At 37.0% G+C, this 27,140-nt stretch overlaps 1 protein-coding gene across 2 annotated transcripts; it reads left to right on the top strand.

Annotated features, from left to right (window-relative positions):
• Positions 1 to 24,389, top strand: LOC6505130 (irregular chiasm C-roughest protein). 2 transcript variants are annotated; one of them, XM_032452004.2, is made up of 8 exons: positions 1 to 471; positions 9,187 to 9,292; positions 17,744 to 18,257; positions 18,555 to 18,755; positions 19,635 to 19,898; positions 20,234 to 20,336; positions 21,199 to 21,747; positions 22,401 to 24,389. In XM_032452004.2, exons 3-8 carry the CDS (start codon positions 17,751 to 17,753, stop codon positions 23,132 to 23,134), a joined length of 2,358 nt encoding a protein of 785 aa, XP_032307895.1. In that variant the 5' UTR covers positions 1 to 471; positions 9,187 to 9,292; positions 17,744 to 17,750; the 3' UTR covers positions 23,135 to 24,389. The 2 variants fall into 2 exon arrangements, with proteins under 2 accessions (XP_032307895.1, XP_044573206.1); XM_044717271.1 differs by lacking the exon at positions 1 to 471 and having other exon boundaries at positions 8,016 to 9,292.
• The last annotated feature ends 2,751 nt before the right edge of the window (positions 24,390 to 27,140 follow it).

The following is a 27,140-nucleotide window of genomic DNA, read 5'->3' as shown; positions in this document are numbered from 1 at the left end:
TTCGGCTGGGACTCGCATTCCGTTTCGTTCGCTCGAAATAGTATCTCGTGGGCTCCGAAGTATCTCGCAGATACAACTCGCAGAGCGGCCAGCGACTTGAACTAAATGACGAAAAAATCCAACGCGTCCCATCCGAAGAACACATCATCAAAACACAAAAATTAAACAAAAAAAATATTAAAAATTTTATTTTTTTTTTGTGTGAAAATAATATTGAAGAAGAAAACATATATCTTTTTTGGTGTGGATTACCAGTGCCTGGAAAAGTGATTACCGAAAATGGATTAAAAATACAACATCTAAACAAAATAAATCTTAAAAAAAAAAACCAAAAATGTTAAGTAACATAAAGTGCTTGTGATTTGTTGATTTTTTCAAAAAAATATATATATTTAAAAAAATATATTATAAAATATATTTAAACTTGAATTCTATCAAAAATTAGTTAGAGTTAAAACGAGAAAATAAAGTGTGAGTAAAAAAGTGATTTTTGAAATAAATATTTTGAAATTGGATATTTTTTTTGACAAGTTTTGGTTGAAATTTTGAAAATTTTAATTGTGTGGCTAGAGTGGCTGGGCTGGAAAGGAAAAGTGCACTGCTGCTGCTCCCTTATGCTGACCTTTTCGTTTGATTTTGTTTATAAAATACAGTTGGCTGCCTGGCTGGCTTATTCCCCTCCCAAAAAAATACAAAAAAAAAAAAAAAATGCCCAGCTTTTGGCTTTGAAGTTGGCTCACTTTAGGCACTTTGACATTTTGCCTGTTTTTTATTTTCATTTTTTTTTTTTTTTTGCTGTTTCTGTTTGTATTTTTTTTAAATATTTATTCCCGTGCTTGAGGAATTATATTTCCTCTCAAATACTTCTGGATTTTATTCAAAACTCTCCACCAAAGTTAAAAATTTATTTAAAATTGTAGTCTTTTTATTCTATTTGTGCTTCAATCTTAATGATCTTGAAGTCTTCTGTCTTCTAATTAACTTCTTGTGGCTTTCTTGGCTTTATTTTTCCATTCCACCCTAGAGCATCTTCCAGAAAACCAAAAAAAAAGTGCTCTGCTTAACTGATTTCATCTTTTGTTTTTTACTTTTGCATGATTTATGATTTACTTTCGAACAAGAAATTAGACATCGTTTGTCTTAGGCATTTTCTTGAAAAAAATCGGAAATTTTAACCGGTTTATAAGTTATTAAAAACAAGATTAAAAATAAGAGAGAAAGATAAATCAGATAAGAAAGATATTAAATAAAAAGGCAAGGCATTTTTGATGTTTTTAAATATTAAAAAAAATATATTAGACTTTTAAAACTCTCCATTTCTCCATTTCTTAAATAAATTTCCTTAAAAAACCTCTTCCCTTCCAGCTGTGAAAAAATATGTTTAGCTCGCGGCTTGATTTTTTTTTTCTTTTTTGAGAAGAAAAAGACTTACTTTCTGGAGGCTGCAGAGGCCCAGAAGCTCTGCCAATACTTTCATGCCATTGCACACAGATACAAGAACCCACACAGATACTAAAAAACACACACAGATACAAAAACCGACACGCATACATGGCCAAGTTCACGCACCTGTCCCTTGTCATTAAAAAAGCAAGCAAAGTTTCAATCTGCTTTCTGATGCCTGTGCTTCTGCTTTTTATTTTGGGGGGAAACACTTGAAAAAAAATCACACTCTCTCTTACAAGGATTGATGGAATAATTAATAATTATTTCTTAAACGAGAAAGGTTAAAAAAAATGTATAATTTAAGACTCTACAAATACCGGCTATAAATATTATTCCCAACACCTTTCAAACTCCAACTCTAGCTCCAAAATCGAATAAAAATATTTCCTAAAATTATATTACTTTCATACCCCATTTTCTCGCAGTGCTTGCAAACTTTTTACTTAGCCTACTGCCACGTCTTTCCTTCCCAATATTTGTACACACCAGAGCCAGAGTGTGTGTGTGTGATTTTTGTTTCATTTTTTGGATTTTATAATTTGGCCCAATTTGCTGGCATTGCAAATTGCTAAAAACGTCCGAAACAATCGACAGGCTGGAAAACAGGCAGGGCCCAAAAACAAGGTGGCAAGGTGGCTAGGAGGAGCCAGGGAGGTGTGGCAGCAGGAAGTGCAACATGCTCATGTCGCAAGTTGCAAGTTGCAAGTTGCACTTTCTGTATATATATTTTTTATATATCGATTTGTTGGATCGTTTTTGACGCGTCCTCGTCAGCAGCGTCAGTCGAAACTTGTTTCTCCTTTTCAATTTCGCCCCCTTTGTTAGTTCTTTGCATGCCACAAATTATGTTCTGGCGTCCGTTTAACCCCAAAAGGGGTTCCATCAGCCAGCCCCTCCACCTCCTTAACCCCTTATGTGCTGTACAGTGCCATACAGTGCTTTGTGAGTCTCAAAACTCACCTTGAGAGTCGAGCTGTCAGACTTTTTGACAGTTTTGTGCCTGTTGTGGGCTGCCTTTCATATTTCTCTTAAGGCGTTTTTTGGTTTTAATGAGTTGTCAAGGTATTTATTGGCTTGCTTTTCATTTACATTTATGTTTTTCTTACAAATTCTCATTCAAAAGGGTAAGCTTTTGGGTCTTCAGATCATAGGCACCCCCTAAGTGTTGAAGTGCTTATCGAAAGTATAATAGCTTGGAAACTGGACTATTTTTCTAGTAGGATGTCTTGAAATCTCAAATACATTCATTTCAAGTTTGTTTTTTTGAAAATTTTATTCGAAAGGGGTTCGGTTTTGGAACTTCAGATTCTATCTTCAGATTCTATATAATAAGCTATTATAGTTAAATAGTTAAGAAACTAGTCTGTTCTTCTCTTGAAATCTTAAATACTTTTATTTAAAACATGTTTTTTAGAAACTTTTATTCAAAAGAGGTTAGGTTTTGGAACTAAAGATCTTCAGAGGTGTACTGAAGGTATAATATATTCCTGTATAAGCTATTATAGTCAAGAAAATAGACTGATTTTTAAGAAATTTATCTTGAAACATCAAATAAATTAATTTAAAAGATGTTTCTAAGAAATATTTTCTTCAAAAGTGTTTGTTTTTTGGAACTTAAGATCATAATAAGAGTATTGACAGACTTGTAGAACCTAGAATAGTCAAGAAACTAGACTATTCCTCTAGTAGCATCCCTCGAAACCTCCAAAACCTAAACTTTCTTATGAAACTTGTATGCATTCTGAGAGTTCTATCTGAGAACTAATTTCCCATCTCATCCGCATCTCGTCAAGAAGAATATATAAATGCTAATAAAAAAAAGTACTAGAGTGGAAGGGCATTGAAGAAAGGCAAAGCATTTATCCCTTGGTTAATTTGGTTAATTGGAGACAATTGGAAGCCGCTTTGCAGTTCATTAAGCCTCATCAGTAGAGTTTCGAGCTTCCCCAATCATCTGGTCTATATCTGGACCATCCTCCGATCTCGTTGTGACGCTATTGTGGTGGGATTGGGCTTGGGCTTGGGCTTGGGCTTGTTGTCTTGTCGCCAGACTAATTAAAATATTTGCACTCAAATGCTTAAGCAATAAATATTTGTCAAGCCATCATCATTAGGGGCGAAGAGTGGGGGATGTGGCATGGATGGATGGTGACCCCAAAAACCCCAAGGGGGGGTGGTGGTGGTGGCTCTTGGATGGAAAATGAAAATCTATGAGAGGCGGCGGCATTTTAAAAGTGCCTTCCCTCTGCCTCTGCCTTCTATGCTTCTATGCTCCACTTTAGCCTGCATTTTTGATGAGCTTTAATGGCGCCGCCGCTGCCTGCCGCCTTAATGCAAGTGCCACGCCCCCCTAGCCTCACTTTAGGCCTCCAACCCACCACCCACCACCCACCACCCATTGAAAATGCCAATTAATAGTCATTGATGGGAAAAGTTGAATCCCGAAATGAGAGAGAGGCAGAAAGTGGAAGTGGAAGTGTGCCACATCGCCTTGAAGAGGGTATGAGACAGGGGCAGGGGTGTTGTAGCCCAGAGGGGGTTGATGAAGGAAAGTGGCCATGCCAGACCATGCCAGGAGGCCATGTGTGGAGTGACTTTTCGGGGGTTGGCTGGCAAGAAGCCCAGCAGCAGCAGCATCAGCATCAGAAAGAATCAAGAAATGGGGACAAACATCAAATTAGTCTAAAACGGAAGACGGACGAACGGAAGAGGTTCTATTCCCCTGAGGAGGGGGATAAGGGGATAAGGGGGATGAGGCTAAAAGCCAACTCAAATGGGCATACAATTTCCTTATTGTCGGACATTGAATGCCTCACAATAGTCACTCGAGAAGTCCACAAATTTACGCCATATGGCCGGCCCACTGGCCCACACGGAATTCAATTCTCCGGGAAAAAAAAAAGAACTTCAGGTCCAAAAAGGGGGATACTTTTTCAAGGATATGACTTTATTCTTCCAAGTAATTGATTTAAATAATGAAGGAATTAATAAATTAGGAAATCTAAGCAGGTTACTGGAGGTATTTGTTTGATAATCATGGCTCTTAAGGTGATTTTTTTAATAAATAATTGAAATAATTGGAGTTGAAAGAAAATTATGATATAATTTTATATATTTTATATGGATATATATAGTGTTTGATAGACTTATAGACTTCTAATATAAAAAAAGCAAGAGTTCCTAACTCTTCACCCCAAACTTTCCTCAGAAATCATAAGATTTCTTCAACAAACTAACTAATTCCCCCCAAAATCCTTAAGAAACTAAAGATCTATTAATGTCATCCCCCCCTTAAGTATCTCTAAAAATAAAAACCCCTTTTCTTTCCACAGTCTTTCCTCAATTGAACACAAACTGCATACTTTTTAGCTCCAAAGGACACAAAAAAAAATAAAAAGAAAAAAAGAGAAAGAGGAGAAAAAACGAGCTTGGAAATTGGGAGAACTTATGAAAATGTTTTACAATATCCTTTTCGTGTTATTACAAGTGTACGTCCTTGTCGCCAGCTTTGTCAGAAATGTCTGGCAACGCTTCTGCTCAGTCTCCCTCTGCTCTGCTCAGTTTTCTATTTTTTTTTTGTACTGGTGTTGAACATCTTCACTCCTTTGGGGCGTCGTCAAGTTCGCGCTGCGTTTGAATATGTCATTACTCGTTTGGCCCTCGCTTTTCCGAGGCAGGGAGCTCCCTTCTAGTGATTTTCTCCCCTTTTCTTCTCCATCCATCCATCTATCCCCCCCCTTTTTTTCTCAGCAGCAACAATGTTGACGCGTTTGTCCCTCCTTTCAACCCACTAAGCCAGCCAAAGAACCACCCACCCAGTGTGTGTGGGTTTCTGAACTCTGTTTTCGCCCATCTGACGGAAGTGACAGTTGAACATTCATTCATTCATTCATTCATTCATTCACTCACTCACTCACTCACTCACCAACTCCTTGGCTGGGTGGGTGGCTCGTTCATTCATTCAAACATCCATACCACCCGCGGAAGTCGAAAAATCAAGCCAAGGCAGCCCAGCAAACACAGGAACCATAAAGGACTCGCTTCCCACTTGCTAGAAGAAAAAAAAATAAAATAAAATAAAAATAAAATATCTAAAAAATAGAGAGCCTACCAAGGCAATTGGCAGTTTAGAGATGAGAGAGTGTTGTAGGTTCTTGAAGTATATATGATACCTGGTACTACTCTTTCTCTATTATTTTGAGTTATATGATACCTGGTACTACTCTTTCTCCATATAACTCTCTCAAGCTATGTGATACCTGTTACTACTCTTCCTTATTCATTTCAATAAATTCCCCTAAAAATAAATCATATTCCTATCACTTTCTCATAAATATTTCATAAAAAGTAATATAATTTAAATAATAAACTTTCCCTGACACTTTTCCGACTTAATCACGATCTGGTCCCTAAAAAGATATCCAGAAAAAAAAGTAAACTTGCTAGAATTTTTTTCCTGTTTTTTTTTTTTTGGGGCGGAAACACAACGCAATGACTGAACGGAAGTTTTTTGGAAGCGCATAAAATTATTATGGAGTTCCCCCACCCCACCCAGCTTCCTTTTCTATCTGTATCTTTGGCTCTGTATATGTATCTTAGAGTTTCTAGATTTTTTTTTTTTTTATCCGAGAAGAACGTGGCGCGTCAATTGCGAATTCGAGTCCGGGACCTTGGCTGGCACTTCATGGTCCTGCCGCAGTCAGCTTTTTATGGCTCGACGAGCTCATGTCTTGCCTTTTTTTTTTTCGTCAGGACCTTTGTGGAATCACTTTAGTTTCAACAGAAGAGAAGGAAGAACCTATCCTGTAGTCTGTGTAGTCTACCCCCTGCTATCGTATTATTTTTATGCGCAAATTTAATATTTACATTTAGCCAAAGTGGATTTGGGGGGCTATCGTTGACTTTGGCTCAGGATCTCCGGTTCTCTGGCATTTTTATCAACTGACAACTTTTCTGACCGCAGAAGACCGCTCTAGTGCTAGTCTGGGCGGAAGGAGGAGGAGATGTATCTTGTAGATAAACAGCAACATGAACAAGAGAACAAGTTAAAGAATAAGAACCCTGTGAGAGCCAGAAATGAAATGGCATTTAGATAAGTCTCACAAGCCATATGGAATATTTGTGGTTTGTGTGGTTTGGAAGTCAGAGAAGACTCCCATGGGATTGGATAGTTCTACAATCTTTAATCTTCAATCTTAAATCTTAAATCCTTAAAAAAAAAATTAATATATATATTTAAAGACTGGCTTCTAAAGTACACCTCTACTTGACACTAAAACATAAATTTGTAGTCCCTGCTAGTCTGATAAATAATTCATCTATGACTCATTATGCAACCACCCTCTCTTTTTGGATATTTTTTTTTTTTTGATATCAAAGCAAAGCATAGTCCCCCCCTCAGTTCAGTTCTCAGTTCTGTTCTAGTTTAAGTTTCGATTTTATTATCCTTCTTACCACCCTTCTAAGCTATGAGTCATCATCCACATCTGACAAGACACCCCCGCTGAGGATTTCTTTTCTTTACTGCTTTTTTTTTTATTTTTTTTGTCATTAAATTAGCAGCTGACTTTCGAGGAAAACAGCTGACACGACAAACGCCCAGGGGGGTGGCTTACATATACATATTTATTTCCATAGTATGGGGTATAGATAGCAGTAGTAGCAGTTGCTCCCCCCCTTATTTTCAATTCAATGCTGAATTTGTAAAACATTTCCAAGTACACGAGCGACAAACAGGCAACCACTTAACGCTTGTTGCCACATTCAGAGCTCCGTTCCAGCTGTCCTGTTATTGTCCTGAAGAGTGCGTTCAAAAAAAAAAAAAAAAGCACCACCTAACCACCCCCACTAACACCCCCTCACACTCCTTAACCAACAAACAAAAAAAAAAGGAATAAATAAAAAAAAGCAGAGACAATCGCCTGATTCGGCTTTCGTGCCACACACGTTTTGTACTTTTCCCGTGTATTTATTTGTATTGTGTGTTGCATGTCCTGTGTCTGTGTATTTGTGTATCTACCTAGGTCCCCCCTTGCTTCCTGCTCCCCTCCTGACATGCCAGGACCTTAGGCATGCAAGGATATAATCGAGAGCATAGCCAGACCCAGAACCTTACATGAATCATGTCCGCCGCTTTATCAAAAACTGCATTCGGAGGGGGGCTCTGGCTCTGGCTGGCTACACAAGAATAAAAAAATAAAAAAATAAAGAGGGGGTAGCCCCATATACAAACCAACTGCGGTTACATTTGCAACCCCCTTTTTTGGATAGGAGGACCAGGGACAGGGGACAACAACTAACCTACCATAGTCCTCTAATGCAGGCATCAATTTTTCAATTTGTTTTTTGGCTCCACTTTGCATGCCATGATTTGGAAAAAAAAATATATAAATTTGATTTCTTAGGCCAGGAGGCCATTAGAGGAACCATTTCTGATCTAAACTAATAGGCTTTCAATCGGGAAATTAATTTAATCGAGGAGGAATAACAAGATTTTTAGGTCATAGTCTTCGATCTAGGCAGTTCTCACTCTTATTTATTTTTCACAATTCTTATAAGGAGGTAATAGACTCTCTTCTCTGCTTTTCTTATTTTATTTGGTATTTTTTATGGATTTTTAGGTCATAGAAGGAGTTTTGGACGAAAGAGATTGGAGTTTCTCTTCTTAAGTCTTCGATCTAGGCAGTTCCCACTCGTATTTATTTATTTTTCACTTTTTTGTTTATATTTTTAAACTTTTATAGGTTATAGACTCACAAAATCCGGAGTGCCTCTCTTCTCTGCTTTTCTTATTTTTATTTTGCATTTTTATTTTAGGATATATAGACATATTTTAATACCTATTATCCCTACCATAAGCCCCTTCAAATAGTTTATTTCCTTTTATTTCCAACTATTCTTTTTCAACAAACTTCAATCATTAATAAATTACTGGACCCTTGAAATATTTATGTTTAATAAATTTTCATTGCAACAATTACGAGAGAAAAAATAGAGAGAGAGAAAAAAATTAGATCATAATGGGAAATGAACTAGAAAAAGGACTACTGGGCTCCTTCATAAAGGAACTTGCATAAAAATGTCGATGGTTGAGTTTTTATGCGAAATATGCGTGATTACTTGTAAGTTTTTTTTTTTTTTTTTGTGTTCGTCCTCCCCAGGATAACAGTCTCTCTCGCTCTCACTCTCTCTCTCTCTCTCTGAAATAAAGGGGGGGCCTGTGGGCACATAATGTCTAATAAACATTTTGTGCCCTATAAAAAGAGCAATGAATGCGGAAGCCCGTCTCCGTCGCCGGCAAACACGGCCCGTGCGTGTTTATTACCAAGATGAAGACGAACATGGCCAGGAACCAGAGCCGGTAAACAGAAGGAAAATAATAATAAAATAAATAGAAGAAACAAACCGAATAATAAATACTCTAAAAGGCTAAAAAACACAAATTAAGAGTGGATAGAAAAGAAAAGAATCTACACTTTTAACTCTTATAACTTCTAACTCTATATATCCTTTGAAATCTTTACTTCCTCCATCAAATAACATATATACCCCCTGGATAGTGTATGAAAAACACAAGAAGCATTAGCGAAAACAATTAATACATATAGTACATAACCCCAAGGCACTATACTACGACAAAATAATAAACAAATGGAACATCACAAGAACACAGAATTGAATTAATAATCCAGCCTTATGTCTCTGGCTTTGTTTTTACATTTTTCCCTTCATTATTTACAGATCTCGGGGCCAGAAAGGAAAATCAAATAGAAAAGCGAGAAAGTGACACTTGAAAAGGAGCAGCTGTTGGCCTACAGCTCACTTTCGAAGAAACAAAGTGTTAGAGGTGAGTTTTTAAGGGGTTAAGGACATGAAAATAAGGGGGGGCACTTGCTAATAAAAATAAATAATAAAGAAACAGAAGAAACTTGCCTTTTTCTACAAGTTATACAACTTTTTTAAAGATAAGATTTAAATGAAAAAAAATTCAAATCTCAAGCCTCAAAAATAAAACAAAAAACTAAAAAATCTGATAAAAAAATGAGAGAAAAAAATAAAGAATGGCCCACGCCAAGCCCTTGGCTGGCCAAGTGAATAGTAGTGTGGTGGTAGTGTGGCAACCCTGGTGGGTTGCCCTCTTAGCCTTTATTTTATCTGTCTCGGCCGTCTCGGGGTTCGGCGAGTCCATAATAATTAGTTATAATCGGATTTAGTTAGAGGAAGGCGAAGGTGTCGCCAGGTGTTGTTGTTTCTTGTTTTTTATTGTTGTGACCGCACTCGGATACAAAGATACAGATACATGGGTTACTCTCAGATAGTGAGATACAACGAGATACTGGGATACACCCACCCGTGTAACGGTCGAAGACCACAAAGGCAATCTCCAAATGAAAAAGCCAAAAAACCGAAATCGAAAAAAAAAAAAGAAAATCCAACATTTGTCTATTGGGGAGTGGGTTTGAAAATTGTATCTGCAAAGTGTATCTCAAGAGTTAGTCTGTATCTGAAGTATGTAAAGTAACTAGAGATGGTTTAAGAAAAGGTTTGGAAGAAATAATATATTTTATTTTATTTTTTCTACTAAGATTAAGGCTCTTAAACTCTTTAACTATTATGACTGATTTTAAGACTTCTTCTTCTTAATTTCTCTCTGTGTATTATTGCCTTTTTCTAACAGAAAAAAAAGAGGAAAAAATGGTATGGGAAAGGTCTCCCGATTTCATTTATTGAATTGTGTTTGTGGACTCTTCTCTTCTTCTGACGATTTAAAATAGGTTTCTTCTCCTTCGTTTTATTTATTTTTTTTTTTTCCCCCCTTTTCAGTTTCTGGGGGGGACCTGCTGCAATCGACTGCAGTGGATATAACTCAATTAGCCGCATGGGGAGAAGGTTTTTGGACAAAAGAATATAAGCCCGTTGCGATGAGGTAGCCAGTGGAGATTGTGTGTTTTTTTTTTTGGGTTTCAGGTAACCAACAAAAAATAAAAAACAGTGACAGCTGTCAGGCTTAAAGGGAGTTGTTTTTTTTTTTTATTTTTCTTGGCAGGCAATTGTCATTGTTGGATGATAATTCGAAATGAAAACACTCGCTTCTATGGGAAACTCTCGCCTCTCCTGATTAGTTAGTACAGTTTGCTTGAAAGTACTTGAAAGTAAATAGAAATTGTTTGTTTTTTATTTAAAAAATAAAATAGAAAAAAAAGTCTTGAGGCTCTCTTAATATTTTTCTTTAAAAAAAAAAATGAAACAACTCTTTTGAAATCATATTTCTCTTTACTATTTAGCAATAGGTCTGATGTCTGGGGGGGATTGGATCGATCTATGTCAATGTGACCGGCCCACACGAAAAAAAATAAATAAAAAAAATATATAAAAGAGGAGACTGAGACGAGAAATGTCGGTGTGTGGGCGAATGGAACTCGAATGGAGCATAAAATATGTTAATAAGGCTTAAAGTTATACGCCAGAAACAAATCCCCAGTCTCCAGTCCAGTCCAGTTCAGTCCAGTCGCTCCATCGTCGATCGCTTGTAATACAAAACCATAAACATGAATTTGAAAAAAATGCTAAAACGCAAAGTGGAGAAGCTAGCTGTTCGATCTTTTTCTTTTCATTTTGGGTTTTTGGGCTCCCCATCGTCTTGTCATTGTTGCAGTGTCTTGTGTTTCTTTTGATTTTTGTTGGCCTGGCTTAATTTCCTGCTGCTCGACTTTAACTTGTTTTGCTGCTTGCTGCTTGCCGCTTCTACCAAAAAAAACCACACACACAAAAAAAATAAAATAAAGAAGAAAAAACAACCACGAAATCAGTTAAGTTCAGGTGTTCAATTTTCTGATTGAAATTCTGCTTCGATGTGGCCAAGCAACTTTCATTCGATCTGCTCCCCTCATTCCCCTCCAAAAAAAAAAAAAATAAAGACAAAAATATATATCTGCATACAAGTATGTATAAGTAGAGATACTCTTTCTTTTTTGTTATTATTTAGAAGCGAGTAGCGGGATGAGTTCGTTTCATAATTTTATGCCCGGCCATGTCGGGAATTATGTTAGAATTATGCTAATGAGAGCCGGAGATCGATCCCAGATCCCAGATGCCGTGATTATACACGGCTAACAAGTTTGCTTTCGGAGCCTGCAGAATTGATGAATAACTTAACCCGTTCTGGTTCTCGTTCTGGCCGCCTCTCAGCCTGCAGTTTGCTTTATATTCATATTATAGCCCCCGATGGACGACTTGTTGAGTTCCGAGCCATGCCTGATTCGATTAAAGTTATGAAATCCCAAGGAGAGAGAAGGCTCCATTTCATTGCGAGTTTATGAAAAATTATTGGAAAAAAAAAGTCTGTAGCTTTAATTAAGCCATAAGTTTAATGAATATTAATGAGCAAGTTCTCGGGCCTTGGGCCTCCCAGGTGTTGTGCCCGAAAGAGTTCTCTAAACTTTCTTTCAAAAGCGATTGTCTTTCGATAAATGTTTTCAATTAAAAGGAGGTCTCTAATATTTTCTACAAAAAAAAAAATAAAAAATAATTCTTCAATTAGTAATTATTTAACTTTAAAATTTATAATAGAAATGGTATCTTTATTTCTTGAAATAAAGTTTCTATAAAATAATCGATAATATATCGATAATTTCAATTTTACTTCTTTAATAAATTATATAAACTTACTTCTATACACTTTTTGTGTTGCTTTCTATGAGATCTATGATAATTAATCGATAATATATCGATAATTTCGATATCTACATTTTTTTAAATAAATCTTTTAAGAAAATATTCCATTAAATCTTTAAATAAATTATAAATTTTCTATTAAATTTTTTCCATTGTTTTCTGTGAGAACTATGATAAGTTATCGATTAAATATCGATAATCATAATTAAATCTTTGCTCTTTCTTAATAAATCCACCTTATCATCCCTTTTAGTACCCCTTTTGAACCATAAAAGCCAATTTAAAACTATTCCACCTTTACTTCTTCCCCCAAATCCAATTCCTGACCATTTCGATAATTATCGAAATCAAATCTCCCCTTTTAAGAATGAAAGATGACCCTTTTGGCATTCAGTTAACTGTTCCCCTTAACTTTTGCTGACTTTGTCGATTCGGAAACTGGCCAAGAGTCCTTCTCCTTCTCCTCCTCTGATATGTGTGTGTGTGTGTGGGCCATTAATAGGCGATTTAAGTTTATTTTTTGTCCGTTGCCTTTTTTATTGACACTGGAAATGGGACCCGGAGAGGGATTCTGAATTCTGGTGCTCCATTTCGGGTTTCTTTTTTTTCCTGTCCTGTCCCCAGGACACACATTTGTCTCCTAATCAGAGATGGTAGGGAATACAAAGGACTAAAAAGTGAGAGAGTGAGAGAGAGAGGGGATGAGCCAATTGAATAGCCCCGGCATGAAGGCCTCATCCTTTGACTTTGACTTTGGTCCTGGTGGCTCCTCTTGCCACTTAGCCGCTGCCTTTTACTTGATTTGTTCGGGCAAACAAATTGTCAACAGCACTTCGACAGAGATGGCTATATATATTGACAGAAAGAGATAGAGATAGAGGAAGAGGAAGAGGAAGAGGAAACAGGACACACGCACAAATTGATTTTAATTGTTAAGCATTCCCTTTTTTAATTGTCCTAATCTCTGCTGAACTCTGGACCTTCGACCAATATCCTTTAGGCCTTTTTCCTTAGCCATCCATCTCTCTCCTTTCCTCTTGTTGCCTTTTCCATTTTGTCAGCAAAAGTCCTTTAAGTAGCCATCCTTTTTGGCCAAGTTCTTTTTTTTTCTTCCAGATTTCTTTTCCTTTTTTTTGGAGATTTTTATTTTTTTTTTGGTAAAGGGTTAACCGGTCCTTAAGGGCACTTCCATGTGTGTGTTGGTGTGTGAGGAGTGTGTGTGTGTGTTGTGCGACAGAGATGGCCTCAGTGCGGCTTTCAAGTACAGTCCCGACACTTGAACTGACAGTTAAAGTTGAGTTCTCCATCTTCGCTTGTTTGCCAAAAGTTCAGATCAACGGGGACACCTTTTTCACTTAAAGCGAAAGTTTGTGGGTTATTCGAGGGATTTTATTTGATTTTTATTTATATCCTGATAGTTTTTCTTAAAGGACATGGCTTTGGGGAAAGTGATTTTTGGTTCTTCTATTAAAATAAAAATATTTTAAGGAGAAACTATGAGTTATAATCCATTTTAATTACTTCTTAGACCTTATATTTATTTCTTGCACCTTCAGATCATATAGATCTTCCGTCTTAACCCTCTAGTTGATCCATCGCTTAACCCCACGCTGCCAATCATGTCAGAAAGACAACTTCCACTGGCTAGAGATACATTTCCGCTGCGAACGCTTTCCGCTCTAGTTTTCAATTTTTCGCAGCTACAGATACAAAGATACTCTTATACATAGATACTCAGATACAGATGCAGTAATTATTTTCAGGCGACGCTTATCACACATAAATCTCGTCTTGGGGCCTCTCCTCTTCGAAACACTCGACTCTCCAAACCAATCCATTCGATACGGAGGGGTTACATCCATACAGGAAGAACAGGGGGGGACTCTATCGAGGGGGATATTGTGGCCTGTTTTGTCAGTCACTTGGTAGTTGCAAGTTGCAAGTTGCAAGTTGGTAGTTGGCAGTCACTTCCCCGGCCAACGGGCTTCCTTTCTGCAGCTGCCTTTTATATATTTTTTATTTTTATTTTTTTTTTTTTGCCATAACAGGCAGTGGGCTAACCCCCTCCTTTGACCATCAACCGACCGCAAGTTGCAGCTGCATTTATCCCAGCCAGCATCCAATATGCCACATCGAGCATCCTTTAATGCCACAAAGCGAGCAGAGCATCTGTTGTGATATTTATAGTGCAACTGGAATCGGCATCGGCATCGGTATCGGAGGGAACAGGTGCTAAGGCAACGCCCGAGATCAAGTTGTCTTCTTTTAAGAAAGCTCGTGTCACGAAGGGGTTAAACAGATTTACAAAAGAAATAATATTCTTTTTTATAGAGGATTTTATGGGGGTTTCTTATGAAAAGAGTTTTTAAAATGGAATAATGTAATATTTAAACTGAGAAGTTATTGAGGGACTTCTTTATAAAAGATCTATTAGATCTAGAGATTTAACTATCCCGACTATTGGATCTATAGTTCCTAACTAGATTTAACTATCCAAACTACATCCTAACTATTGTTAAAATAGATCTATAAACTATTATATCAACTCCCTTAAATCTCATAATATTTTTTCAAATAAACAGAAATCTATAATTATTTTTTCTCTCAAGTCTTAAAACTAAAAAAAACCTTGTAGCAACCTCCTTAAAAAATCCCCCTCTGCTCAGCACTGGACTGCATTAATTATTTACCTGCTGGCCAGTGTACTATAAAGAAAGGTAAACCAGTTTCCCATTCCCGATCGCATTATTATCACCGGGCCGGAGCCGGGGCCAGTTCGCTTCGGTTATTAGATGCAAGCTGCAGCGGATGTGCGGCTTCCTTCGCAAGACGAGACTTTTGTCATTTACAGTTTAACTGCCTACCCAGCCACTCCCATTTTTTACACAAAAAAAAATATATATTAATTAAAATATATACATAAATAAAAATAAAAAAGAATAATTACCAATTAAGACTTTTAAGGAAAAGTTTCAAGTCTTAAATCTGAAAACTTTTTAATCTTCAAGTTGAGAGTAATTTTTGTCAGTGCTTTTTAGCTCCTTCTAAGCACGTTGAAGTGGCTCTCATAAATCAATAAAGAAAGGCCCACCTGGTACAAATAACTTTGAAAAATTTATATTGAACACTCGGCTTTGCAAAAGTTTTTTTTTTTTTTGGGGGGGCGGCAGGTGGGGGGGGAACAACTTGAGCTTTAGTTTTCCGGCCAAGAAGGAAACAGAAATAGTCTGGGAGAGGGAGATGGAGAGGGAGAGCACTTTCTAGCCAAGTTGCAGCTGCTACTGTTAAGTCTCGGACATGGCCAATGAGTGGAGTGATTTGTATTGTTCCAAAAAAAAAAAAAAAAAAAAAAAAGCGGGCAGGAGGCCAGAAGTCCAAAAAGGCAACTTCTTCTCCCACAATTTCCATACACGACCAGTTATATGACATGTCCTCGATATGGGGACAGTGACAGGCTAATAAAGGGGGGTGCCTATGTAAATTTAAAAAAAAAAAAAAAAAAAAAAAAAAAAAGGGGTTTTGGTTTTCCTCCTTTTTTTCTCTTTTTTTCCCATTTATTTGTACATTTTAATAAATTATGTTATTCTAATATTTATTTCTCAACAAAAAATACTATTTTAAACATTATCCTATTAAAAAACCCTTTAAAATTAAAGTTAAAAAATTATTTATATTCAAATCAATATAAAAGCGAAACTTCTTCATTTTTTTCACTTTTTTTAAATTCTAATATAATAAATTCTCTAATATTTATATTTTAACAAAAATATACTATTTAAGCCCCCCCCCCCTTTTTTCAACTAAATCCCCTTTTAAATAAAGTTTGAAAACCTAAAAATATAAAATCCTCCAATCCATTTCTATCTAATCCAATTAATCAGCACTTTTCTCTCGACTTTGGTAATAAAATCAAGTCCCCCCCTAAACTCCAAGCCCAAAACCCAAAACCCCATTAAACCCAAAAGTTCTGCTATTGATAGGTAAAAGTAATCAACACTTCTTTAAAAAAAAAAATACTGAAAACAGTTGAAACCGAATCTTTATGGACCATAAAAATCACAAAAACCAAAAAACCAAAAAAACCAAAAAAACAAAATAAAGGCCAAGGAAACCCTTTTTTTTTGTCGATGAGCGTGTCCAAAAATCGGTTTTAATTGACTTGGCAAACGCATTTCAAATTATCGTCTTCAGATTGGAATGGAAGTGGAAGTAACCTATGATTTTATTTTGAGATTTTTTCCTTTTTTCATTATTTTTTTTGAGATTCAGTTTCTCCCACAGACTCCCAAAGATTTCAACACTAATTTTGAGTAATTTTCGACCCTTCCGGTTACTTTTTTTCTTTCGACGGAAGCTCGCTAATCTTTTGCCTCCGTTTGCATCTTTTTTGGGTTATTTTCATTTTTTTTTTATGGATTTCTTCTCTCCTATTATATCATTTAATGCGAGAGTGTGTGCTGGAGTGTGTGCTGGAGTGTGTGCTTGAGTGTGTTGGTGATGAGAAAGGCGCCAATTTCCGTATAAATGCAATAAAAACAAATAATAGCGACAAGTAACAAGAAATACAAGACGGAAGAGTCTTGAAACTACTCGAAAACCCCACCTAAAAAAACCCTAAACTTTGTAGAATACTTCCAAACACATAGAGGTAGAAGGAAAAATAGAAGAAAAAAAATGCGTGAGAAAATTCCAAGAGACTCGCCACCTGTACATCAAGGTGGAAAATGCGAAGGGAAAATGTGGAAAATCGAATAGAGCTGAGGTGGTATGTAGTTTAATACTTAGTTTGGGTTTTTTATTGAAATTTATTACGAAAATCTGCTTAAAAAGGGGTTGTCTAGAGGGATTGTTTTAGATTTTTAGTTTTTTAAGCAAAACAAGTCGTTATCCTTGACATAGTTGAGTAAAAAAATACTTTTTTCCTCTTTTTATTATATTTTTCTATTTTTTGTATTTTTTATTTGACTTGTATGACTTCCCCCCTTTAGCTAATTTAAATGTAATTCGTTTTTTGAAACTCACATACTCTTTTCTGGCTGTCTGCACTTGGAAAACATGAATAACTCAAATAAAACTCCAAATAAAACCCAAAATAAAATGCGAATAAAAAAATGAATATAAAAAAAAAAAACAGAAACAGAAACAAGACAAGCACGCTAACAGCAAAATACATAAAAAAAAAAACACACAATAAACGAACAATAATAAGTAATAAGACCCTGAAGCAATATACAATTGTTGCCTTTGCCGCCAAACCCTCCTTACAAAAAATTTGTTCAACAAAACGCTACAAAAACTCCAAAAAAAAAAAAAGCAAAGGCACAAAAATAATGCAACAAAGCTTAACAAAAAATGGTATAAAAAAAAAAAAAAAAGACAGAGACACAAGAAACAAGCAACAAATAAATAAATAGAAACATATGTGAGCATAAAGAAAAGACAATTTTTTAAGATGTCTTTGGATTTTTTGGCGCCAAACCAAGGTTTCAAAAAAAAAAATATAAAAAAAAATAACTAATCAGGGTTGTTCCGGTTATTTTTTTTAGATTCATTGGAAGTGTATTTTATAGATAGTATAGCTCTAGTAATAATCTCAACTAACTCTAAAATATTTCTCTTTCAGATCCATCATGATGGGTTTGGGGGATGTGATGGCACAGCTCCTGCTGTTGTCCTTAATCCTTGGCCTGGCCAGGAGCTCGCCGTATACCAGCTACCAGAACCAGAGGTTCGCCATGCAGCCCCAGGACCAGACCGCCGTGGTGGGTGCCAGGGTGACCCTACCCTGTCGGGTGATCAACAAACAGGGCACCCTCCAGTGGACCAAAGATGACTTTGGACTGGGCACCTCCCGGGATCTGAGCGGCTTCGAGCGGTACGCCATGGTGGGCAGTGATGAGGAGGGCGACTACTCGCTGGACATCTATCCGGTGATGTTGGACGATGATGCAAGGTATCAGTGCCAGGTCAGTCCCGGTCCGGAGGGCCAGCCACCCATCCGATCGACGTTCGCCGGTCTGACGGTTCTTGTGCCGCCGGAATCTCCGAAAATCACCCAGGGCGATGTCATCTATGCCACGGAGGATCGGAAAGTGGAGATCGAGTGTGTGTCGGTGGGAGGAAAGCCAGCTGCCGAGGTAGGTCTACTTTCTAGGCACTTTAAAATAAAATTAAATCTCAAAAAAGTGATATTTTTTGTTGAAAAATAAAGAGGAAAGTGGTTGAGACTTCTTTCTCTTATTTTTCTTGCAAAAAAACTAACAAAAAATAGACTTTGTTGAAAGTTAAACCAAAGTTAGCCCTGTTAACCCGGCTAATCGAACAAACAATGAACCGCAATCCGCCGTAACTAGATCCCCCCAGTACTCCAACCCGTACTAGAACCAAACACTAACTCCCCCAAACCCGTCTCTCAACCATCTCTCATCCGTCAGATTACCTGGATTGATGGCCTCGGCAACGTTCTCACGGATAACATTGAGTACACGGTGATTCCGCTTCCGGATCTGCGTCGCTACACGGCCAAGTCCGTTCTACGGCTGACCCCCAAAAAGGAGCATCACAACACCAACTTTACGTGCCAGGCCCAGAATACGGCGGACCGCACTTACCGCTCTGCCAAAATACGTGTCGAGGTGAGTTTTTTTTTTTTTCCATCTGCTCCCCCCTTTATAGTTCATCTATGTATGCAGCCTAGAGTAGAGCCGACTACCCCCAAGGGCTATGGAGAGTCCTTTCTTTTTTTCTGACAATGCGCATTCTGCATTGTTACACTGAGGGAAATTATTTTAGTTTTTATTTTAGACAAAAACAAATAGTTTTGATCGATTTTAAACTCGTTTGTAGTTTTAAACAATTTTCAAAAATTGTCCCACTTAAAAAAACATATTTTTTAAAAGATCTATTGAAGAAAATAATAAATGTTTACATTTTTTAGACAAAAAAAATAACTAGAATTATATTTATTATTAAAATAAAAATTTCTCCCAGTGCACCGCTTGTCCTGCGGCTGCCTTATCTAACGGTATGCATGAAAGAGAGAGCCTACTATCAATTTTACGTGATGCGGAAGTCCATTGAGGGATAACAGGGGGGAGGCAGGGAGGCAGGAGCAGGCGGGAGAGGAGGGTGGCGCCCCCAGAGGAGCTCCAGGCAGGTATGGGCAAGGATTTTTTGAATGGACTTTTGTGCCGGACACGGCATGACACTGACGGGCTAATTCAGGCTTCGACATAAAGGCAGGCTAGCTGGAGTTTTGGTGTGAAAGTGAGGAGAGAAGCGGCCACTGAACAAGGACCAAGGCAGCAAGGACCAAAGACCAAGGACCTGTCATTGGCTTAGTTTCGATGAGGAACAGGACAAGGACAAATCCCCTTTGAAGAGTTATACTTGAAGACTCTCTTTAAGGACCTCTTGGAAGGACATAGTTTTAGAATAATATTCTAATAATATTTAATAATTTATTCTAATAATATAATATAATAAATATTACTGATTCCCCCCCTTAATTCCAGGTTAAATACGCTCCCAAGGTAAAGGTTAATGTAATTGGCTTACATCCTGGCGGTGCACCTGTCTCTGGGAGTGGACTTCAGGCCACCACCACTTCCACCTCATCCAGTGGAAGCCATCCGGCGGCGACAGGCACTTCCCACTCCCGGATCGTGGAGCATTCGCAGGTGCGTTTGGAGTGCCGGGCAGATGCGAATCCCGGCGATGTACGTTACCGTTGGTTCATCAACGACGAACCGATCAATGGCGGCCAGAAGACCGAGATGGTGAGTGATTTTCTTTCCACTCTTTTCCAAAACCAACCTATAGTAGAGACCTGGGACCTGGGACCTGGACCTGGAGAACTGGTCCACATTCCAGTTGACGCATAATTAGAGCAACTATTGCGATAAAAATGCTACTGCTGATGTTGTATAATGTTAGCAATTATTGAAACCAGTTAGCTACTGCTGCTGCTGGCCACCGGAAAGGCCTACCGTTCCCACAATTATCCCACCAACTGACTCTATTTCATCTTATTTATCGTTTCTTGTTGCTATTTTTTTTTTTTCTTTCCATTTTTCTATCTATTTATCGCTTACCTGGGATGTTCACTGTACAGGTGATACGAAATGTGACGCGAAACTTCCACGACGCCATTGTCAAGTGCGAGGTGCAGAATTCCGTGGGCAAGAGCGAGGACAGCGAGACTCTGGACATCAGCTGTGAGTTTTGACACAAAAATATGCTTTAATATCTGTAGATTTGTGTTTTTAAGTTAAGGGGGTAACAAATAATAACATTAAATAGCATTTAAAACAAAAGAGAAGCCGGAGAAGGTCCAAGTTTATTCAGAAAAGTTTTTTAAAATGAAATAAAGTTTATAAAAAGCTATAAGATACCTAGTACTTGTTACAAAGTTTTGTTTTAGTATTATTTGGGTATTATTTTAGTATTAAAACAAGTCTATAAACTATAAGATACTTGGTACTTGCAACAAAGTATTATTTCAGTACTATTGTAGTATTATTTCAGTTATTATTGAGTATTATTTTTGGTATTATTTAACTCTTTTGAATGCAAAATAAGTCAAAAAACTACAATATACCTGGTACTTATAAACAAGTATTATTTTGGTATTATTTTCAGTATCAGTTTTGTATGAAAACATGTCTATAAACTATAAGATACCAGGTACTTGTCCCAAAGAATTGTTTAGGATCATTTTGGTATTTATTTAGTATTAAAAGAGCCTTAAAAGTCTCAGATACCTGGTACTTGTAACAAAGTATTATTTTAGTACTATTGTCGTATTATTTTAATATTATTGAGTATTATTTTAGCCTTTTAAAACTCTTTTAAATCAAAGAGAAGTCTAAAAACTATGAGATACCTGGTAATCTTCTTTTAGTATGTATTTTGTATTGTAGTAAAAGATACCTGGTACTTGCAAGAAAGTATTCTTTCAGTACTAATTTGGTATTCTTTAAATATTATTGTAGTTCTATTTGATTATTCCTAAGTACTATTTAAGTATTTTTTAGTATTATTTGATATATCTATAATAAATCATAAAAATTCCCCCAGATGCCCCCAGTTTCCGGCAACGCCCCCAGTCCCTGGAAGCCGACGTCGGCTCCGTCGTGTCCCTCAACTGCGAGGTGGACAGCAACCCCCAGGCGGAGATCGTCTGGATCCAGCATCCCAGCGACCGGGTGGTGGGCACCAGCACCAACCTGACCTTCAGCGTGAGCAACGAGACCGCCGGCCGCTACTACTGCAAGGCGAATGTGGCCGGATATGCCGAAATATCAGCGGATGCCTATGTCTATCTGAAGGGCTCTCCTTCCATCAGTTCCCCCAGATCCCAGTACGGACTAGTGGGCGATACGGCCAGGATCGAGTGCTTTGCCAGCAGTGTGCCCAGAGCCCGCCATGTGTCCTGGACTTTTAACGGACAGGAAATCAGTTCAGAGTCGGGACACGACTACTCCATCCTCGTGGATGCTGTGCCGGGGGGCGTGAAGAGCACCCTGATCATCCGGGACAGCCAGGCGTACCACTACGGCAAGTACAACTGTACGGTGGTCAACGACTATGGCAACGATGTGGCGGAAATTCAGCTTCAGGCTAAAAGTGAGTGTCTTTCAATGTCTATACCTTCAAGGGGAAACTCTTGAGAGTCTCTAAGAACCATTCTCTATCAAGAAATCCTCGATAGATCCTTCTCAGACTGTTTATGATACATTTTTTCGTTAAATGATACTAGTAACCACTAATTTTTACTAATTATTGATCGATTCTTTAAGAGGAATACCTTAAAAGTCTCTAAAAAATCACTTTTTATCAAGAAATCCTCGATAGATTTTGTTTAAACTCTCAATGATGCATTATTTCATTAAATAATACCCATATTACCACTAATTTTTACAGACTTTTGATTGATCTTTTAAGAGGAATACCTTAAGAGTCTCTAAAATCCATTCTATATCAAGAAATCCTCGATAGATCCTTCTCAGACTGTTTATGATACATTATTTCACTAAATAGTGCCCATTAACACAAATTTTTACTGATTAGTGATTGATATTTTAAAAAGAATACCTTAAAAGCCTCTAAAAACCATTCTATATCAAGAACTCCTCTATAGATTCTCCTCAAACTCTCTATGATAAATTTTTCCATTAAATAATACCCATATTACCTCTAATTTTTGACCCATTTTACCTATAATTTTTTGAAAGCCCCCCTTAATAACACCCATCTCCCCGCAATCTCTACTCTTCCAGAAAGCGTCTCCCTCTTGATGACCATTGTTGGTGGCGTCTCTGTGGTGGCCCTGCTCCTCGTCCTGACCATCCTCATCGTGGTCTACATCCGGTGCAAGAAGCGCACCAAGCTGCCCCCCGCCGACGTCATCAGCGAGCACCAGATCACCAAGAACGGCGGAGTCAGCTGCAAGCTGGAGCCCGGCGACCGGACCTCCAACTACAGCGACCTGAAAGTGGACATTTCGGGGGGATATGTGCCCTATGGAGACTACAGCACCCACTACAGCCCCCCGCCCCAGTACTTGACCACCTGCTCCACGAAATCCAATGGCAGCTCCACCATCCTCCAGAACAACCACCAGAACCAGTTGGTGGTCCAACAGCAGCAGCAGCAGCATCAGCATCAGCAGAGCCACCAGCACCACACCCAGACCTTGCCGATGACCTTCCTGACGAACAGCAGCGGCGGAAGCCTGACGGGCAGCATCATTGGGTCGCGGGAGATCCGGCAGGAGAACGGTCTGCCCAGCCTGCAGTCCACCACCGCCTCGGTGGTCAGCTCCTCGCCCAACGGCAGTTGCAGTAACCAGAGCACCACCGCCGCCACCGCAGCCACCACCACCACCACCCACCATGTGGTGGTGCCCAGTTCCATGGCCCTCAGTGTGGATCCCCGGTATAGCGCCATCTATGGTAATCCGTATCTGAGGTCCTCCAACTCCTCCCTCCTGCCACCACCCACTGCCGTTTAAGAAACCACCCCCTAATCGCACCACCCCCTAAAATAGAATCTTAAAAGCCACTCTAAGACTGATCTCGTAGGCTGGGGATTCCCACTTGAAGGCTTGGGTTGGTGCAAAAAAAAACAAAAAAAATAATTACACTTAAAAAAAAATTATAACTTCTTTCTGCTACCAAAAAATCGAAGATAGAATTGCTTAAGTTTAGGATTCTAGCTCACGCATCTGATTAAACATTAAAAAAAAATGCATAAAAAATAGTCTTAAGACAAAAAACATAAAAAACAAAAAAACAGAACTTAGCAACGATTTATTTTTAATTCTTCATCAGTCTTTAGCTTTAGGATTTTTTTTTTTTGTCGTCGTTTGTAGGCTAATTACCAGTTTTAGACAGAGACTAAGCTTCAAAGAACGAGTGTTGAGTATTTTCACGAAAAACAAACAAAAGATTAGACAGTTTGTTGCTTAAGAAACCGCCTTAAAAAATAGTTAGCAGGTGCTTTAAACTCCAGCTATAAAAAAGGGGGTTTTTATGGAGGGTTTTGGGGGGAAAATAGTATTTTTCATCAAAAACTTGCCAGTTTTAGAGATTTCTTGTCTCTTTTTCTTTTAAAGTGCTGCCTGATTACTTGGTAATCACTATTTTCATATATCCTTTCATGTATTGCCTTCTTGCTTACCAGGTAATCACTATTTTCATTTCTTCTGTCATGCGTTACTATCTTTCTTACCAAGTAATCAATATATTCATGTATTATTTCATATCATACCTTTCTGCTTACCAAGTAATCACTATTTTCACATAAACTTTCATTTAATCCTTTTCTACTTACTAGGTAATCACTATTTTCATCTATTCTGTCACGCATTACTTACTTTCTTATCGAGTAATTAATATTTTCATACATTCTTTCATCTAATACCTTTCTGCTTACCAAGTAATCAACATATTCAGATTCAATAGAGTCCTTTTATTTTTCCCCTTAAACTTCAACCATAAAAACCATAAAAAATAAAAAAAAAATATAGAAACAAAACAAGAATTCAATTATGTATACATGGATATAGTATATTTGCTAAATGTTAAACAAAAAATCGAAATATATAAAAATATATATGTATACAGCCGTAAAGACATTCAGTTGAATGATTTTTTATTAATTTTAAGCAACAAAAAAAAAATAAGAAAAACGAAAATATGCCAAAGTACCTGATAGTATTTAAGTTGAGAAATCGCCAAAAAAAAAAAAACAAAAAAAAATTAAAAGATTTCTCCAATTAACTTTTTTTTTTTTGCATTAATTAGCAATTATATATGCAAAAAAAATTAAACTTTAGAGTAAGTTGAAGCTGATTTCAATAGCAAGTTAAAAAATAAAAAATTAAATAGAAGCTAGAATTTGACAGTCGCCTTAACTTATGACACGCCCACTCATCTCAAAACGCCCATAAGCCAGAAGAAAATAATTAAGAATTAAGAAATATTATATAATATGCCCTTGCAGAAATATTTGATAATTTTTTTCAAGTGTAGAGTTAATTACACAGTGAGAGTGTAACTTACATGCAATTTTTACATGCGTATGTCGAATATCTCGTTGAGCATCACTAACAAGAGAGCAGTGCAAGGATCCGCTCTCTCCGCTCCACACGCTCTCTCTTGCCTCCCACCGCCATTCGATTGTGAAATGATTCTAACTGTTCTTGTGGCGTCGCCTGCGCTTGGGTCTCTGGAGTCTCTGGCGGCTCCAGTACCGTTATATGTACGCGAACGCGTCACTTTGAAATTGCTTTAAAAAACGCGATTTAAACAATAAAATAGATTAATTTGAAACAAATAACTATTATTTATTAAAGACTTGAACTTTTTCTTGCTTTTTCTTTGATTAAAAAAAATTTATTAAAAAAAAATTAACAAAAAACACTTCTTTGCACTTATTTCACTCCGCAATTATATAATTTCAAAGAAAAACACTAAAAAACTTACTAGAAATTGCTTTAAAACTTGATTTAAATCACTGGCAAATAAGAAAACTAACGGTAAACGGCAAGCGGCACGGAGTTGAAGAAAAACTAAACCGATCAGGACGAGCGCAGGCGACAGAATGTGGGGGGAGAGAGAGAGAGATCGACAAAGTGCAAGGCGCCCAATGGGCGGCAGTGCCCTTCCAGTGCAAGTCTCCCTTTATAATTGGCAATGCCCCCTTCCAGGTGTTGTTGGCACAAAAGAGAGAGAGCACAAATGATATTTGAACTTGCTCTCTTTCGGGAAATTAATTGAAGGATCAAATTATTCTGCAGGGGTATTGGAAAATAGAAAAAAATACAAAAAAAAAAAAAGAGAGAAAGAGAAAATTGTATTCAATTCGTCAGTTCAATTGTGCTAAGTGTACTTCTAAGTGTATAACGGTCTAATTATCCTAGTTGGTAGCCTAACTAAAGATACGCATACATATTTAATTAATACATAGACATAGCTTTAGTTATAAACTACATAAAAAAAAAATTATATATAAAAATTATATATATATATGTATACATGCATTTTTTTTCATAGTACTAGGCATTATATTTTGATAAACGAACATATTTCGTCTAAGGAACAAAAACAACAAAAAAAAATGTGTGTAAAAAAATCTCCTTTTAAATGTATTTCTCTTCTTAATTTTTTTTCTGTTTTTTTTTCGCTATATTTATTAGCTGTGGATATTTTTAATAGTTTGAGCAATTAACTGCAAAAACAAACAAAAAAAAACAACAACACACACACACAAAGTTAAACACAAAAAACAAACAAACAACAAAAAAAATTAATAAAAATGTATTGAAAAAAAAAAAAGTTTCTTTTTCTTTCTTTTTTTTGACATCAAAGTCGAAAGACAAATAAGCGGGCAAAAACATTTTTAATTTGACCAGGTCCTGTGTCCCGAGTCCTGGCACAAGGACCACCACCACCACCAGCCAGGACCAGCACCAGGACCTGCCTGGTCCATAGACCAGCCACCAAAAAGGAGCCGGAACAACTGTCAGCCAACTGCAAAAAGCCAAAAATCAAACAAACAAAAGTGAAATGAAAATGTTTCCACTTCCCAGTTCCAGTTCCCAGTTCCAGTTGCTCTGCCCCCAAGTACCGCTATTCGCCACTCGAACCAACCCGACTTGCACCACCGCACCGTAGAACACACCCGCCACCCGCACGCCCCCCACCACCACCACTCGTGTGTGTTAATTTATGGCAAGTCGCTACCGGAGTTGTCACGGTTTTACACTCGAAGAAAATAATAGTTACTTTGCAAAAAGGATTTATTAATTACAATTAAAGGATATTTTACAAAAAGGTTTTAAATATTTAAAATCTTTGGTAAGTGATGGATTTATTTGAAATAAAAACTAACATAACTTTCTTTAATTTAATCTGTTAAGAGTTTTAATTTAATTGAAAAAAAAAATATATATTTAAGAAAATGCTTTAAAATTTTTATTTTTGAAATTAAAAATTATAAAAACTATTCAATCAAGGAAAACTAATAATTTATAAAGTTAAATGTTTAAAAATATGACAGTTTTTGTAAAAATTACTATTGAAATTTTGAATTTGAAGAGTAGAATTTAAAGAAGGAATATTGAAGAGTTTCGAACTTTTGATTGAAATCTTCTACTATTGTAAGTATTTTTATTTGAATCAAAAGTTCAAGCTCTTAAATATTTTAAACCTAAATATTTTAAACTAATAGTTCTTAATTGTGTAATAAAAATAAACTATATAACTATTATTTTTATTATGACATTTCAGAATATTCCGAATATTTTCTATACAATTTTATATAAAATTAATTATGTTATATTGTATATTATATTATATAATTCATTAATCAATTTCACTTCTCCCCTCAAAATAATAAATCTATGTATCTATTTAATAAACTTTTTCTTGCAGTGCTTCCGAACCGAAGTTGGAGAGTTGACAGTGCAAACAAACGGCTCGCTAAGCTCGACTAAAAATGCTTAATGAGAATGC

Source organism: Drosophila ananassae, chromosome XR, assembly GCF_017639315.1.
Source record: "Drosophila ananassae strain 14024-0371.13 chromosome XR, ASM1763931v2, whole genome shotgun sequence".
Taxonomy (NCBI): Eukaryota; Metazoa; Arthropoda; class Insecta; order Diptera; family Drosophilidae; genus Drosophila; species Drosophila ananassae.
The sequence above is the reverse complement of the archived record's forward strand: the minus strand, read 5'-3'. Positions and strand labels throughout refer to the sequence as shown.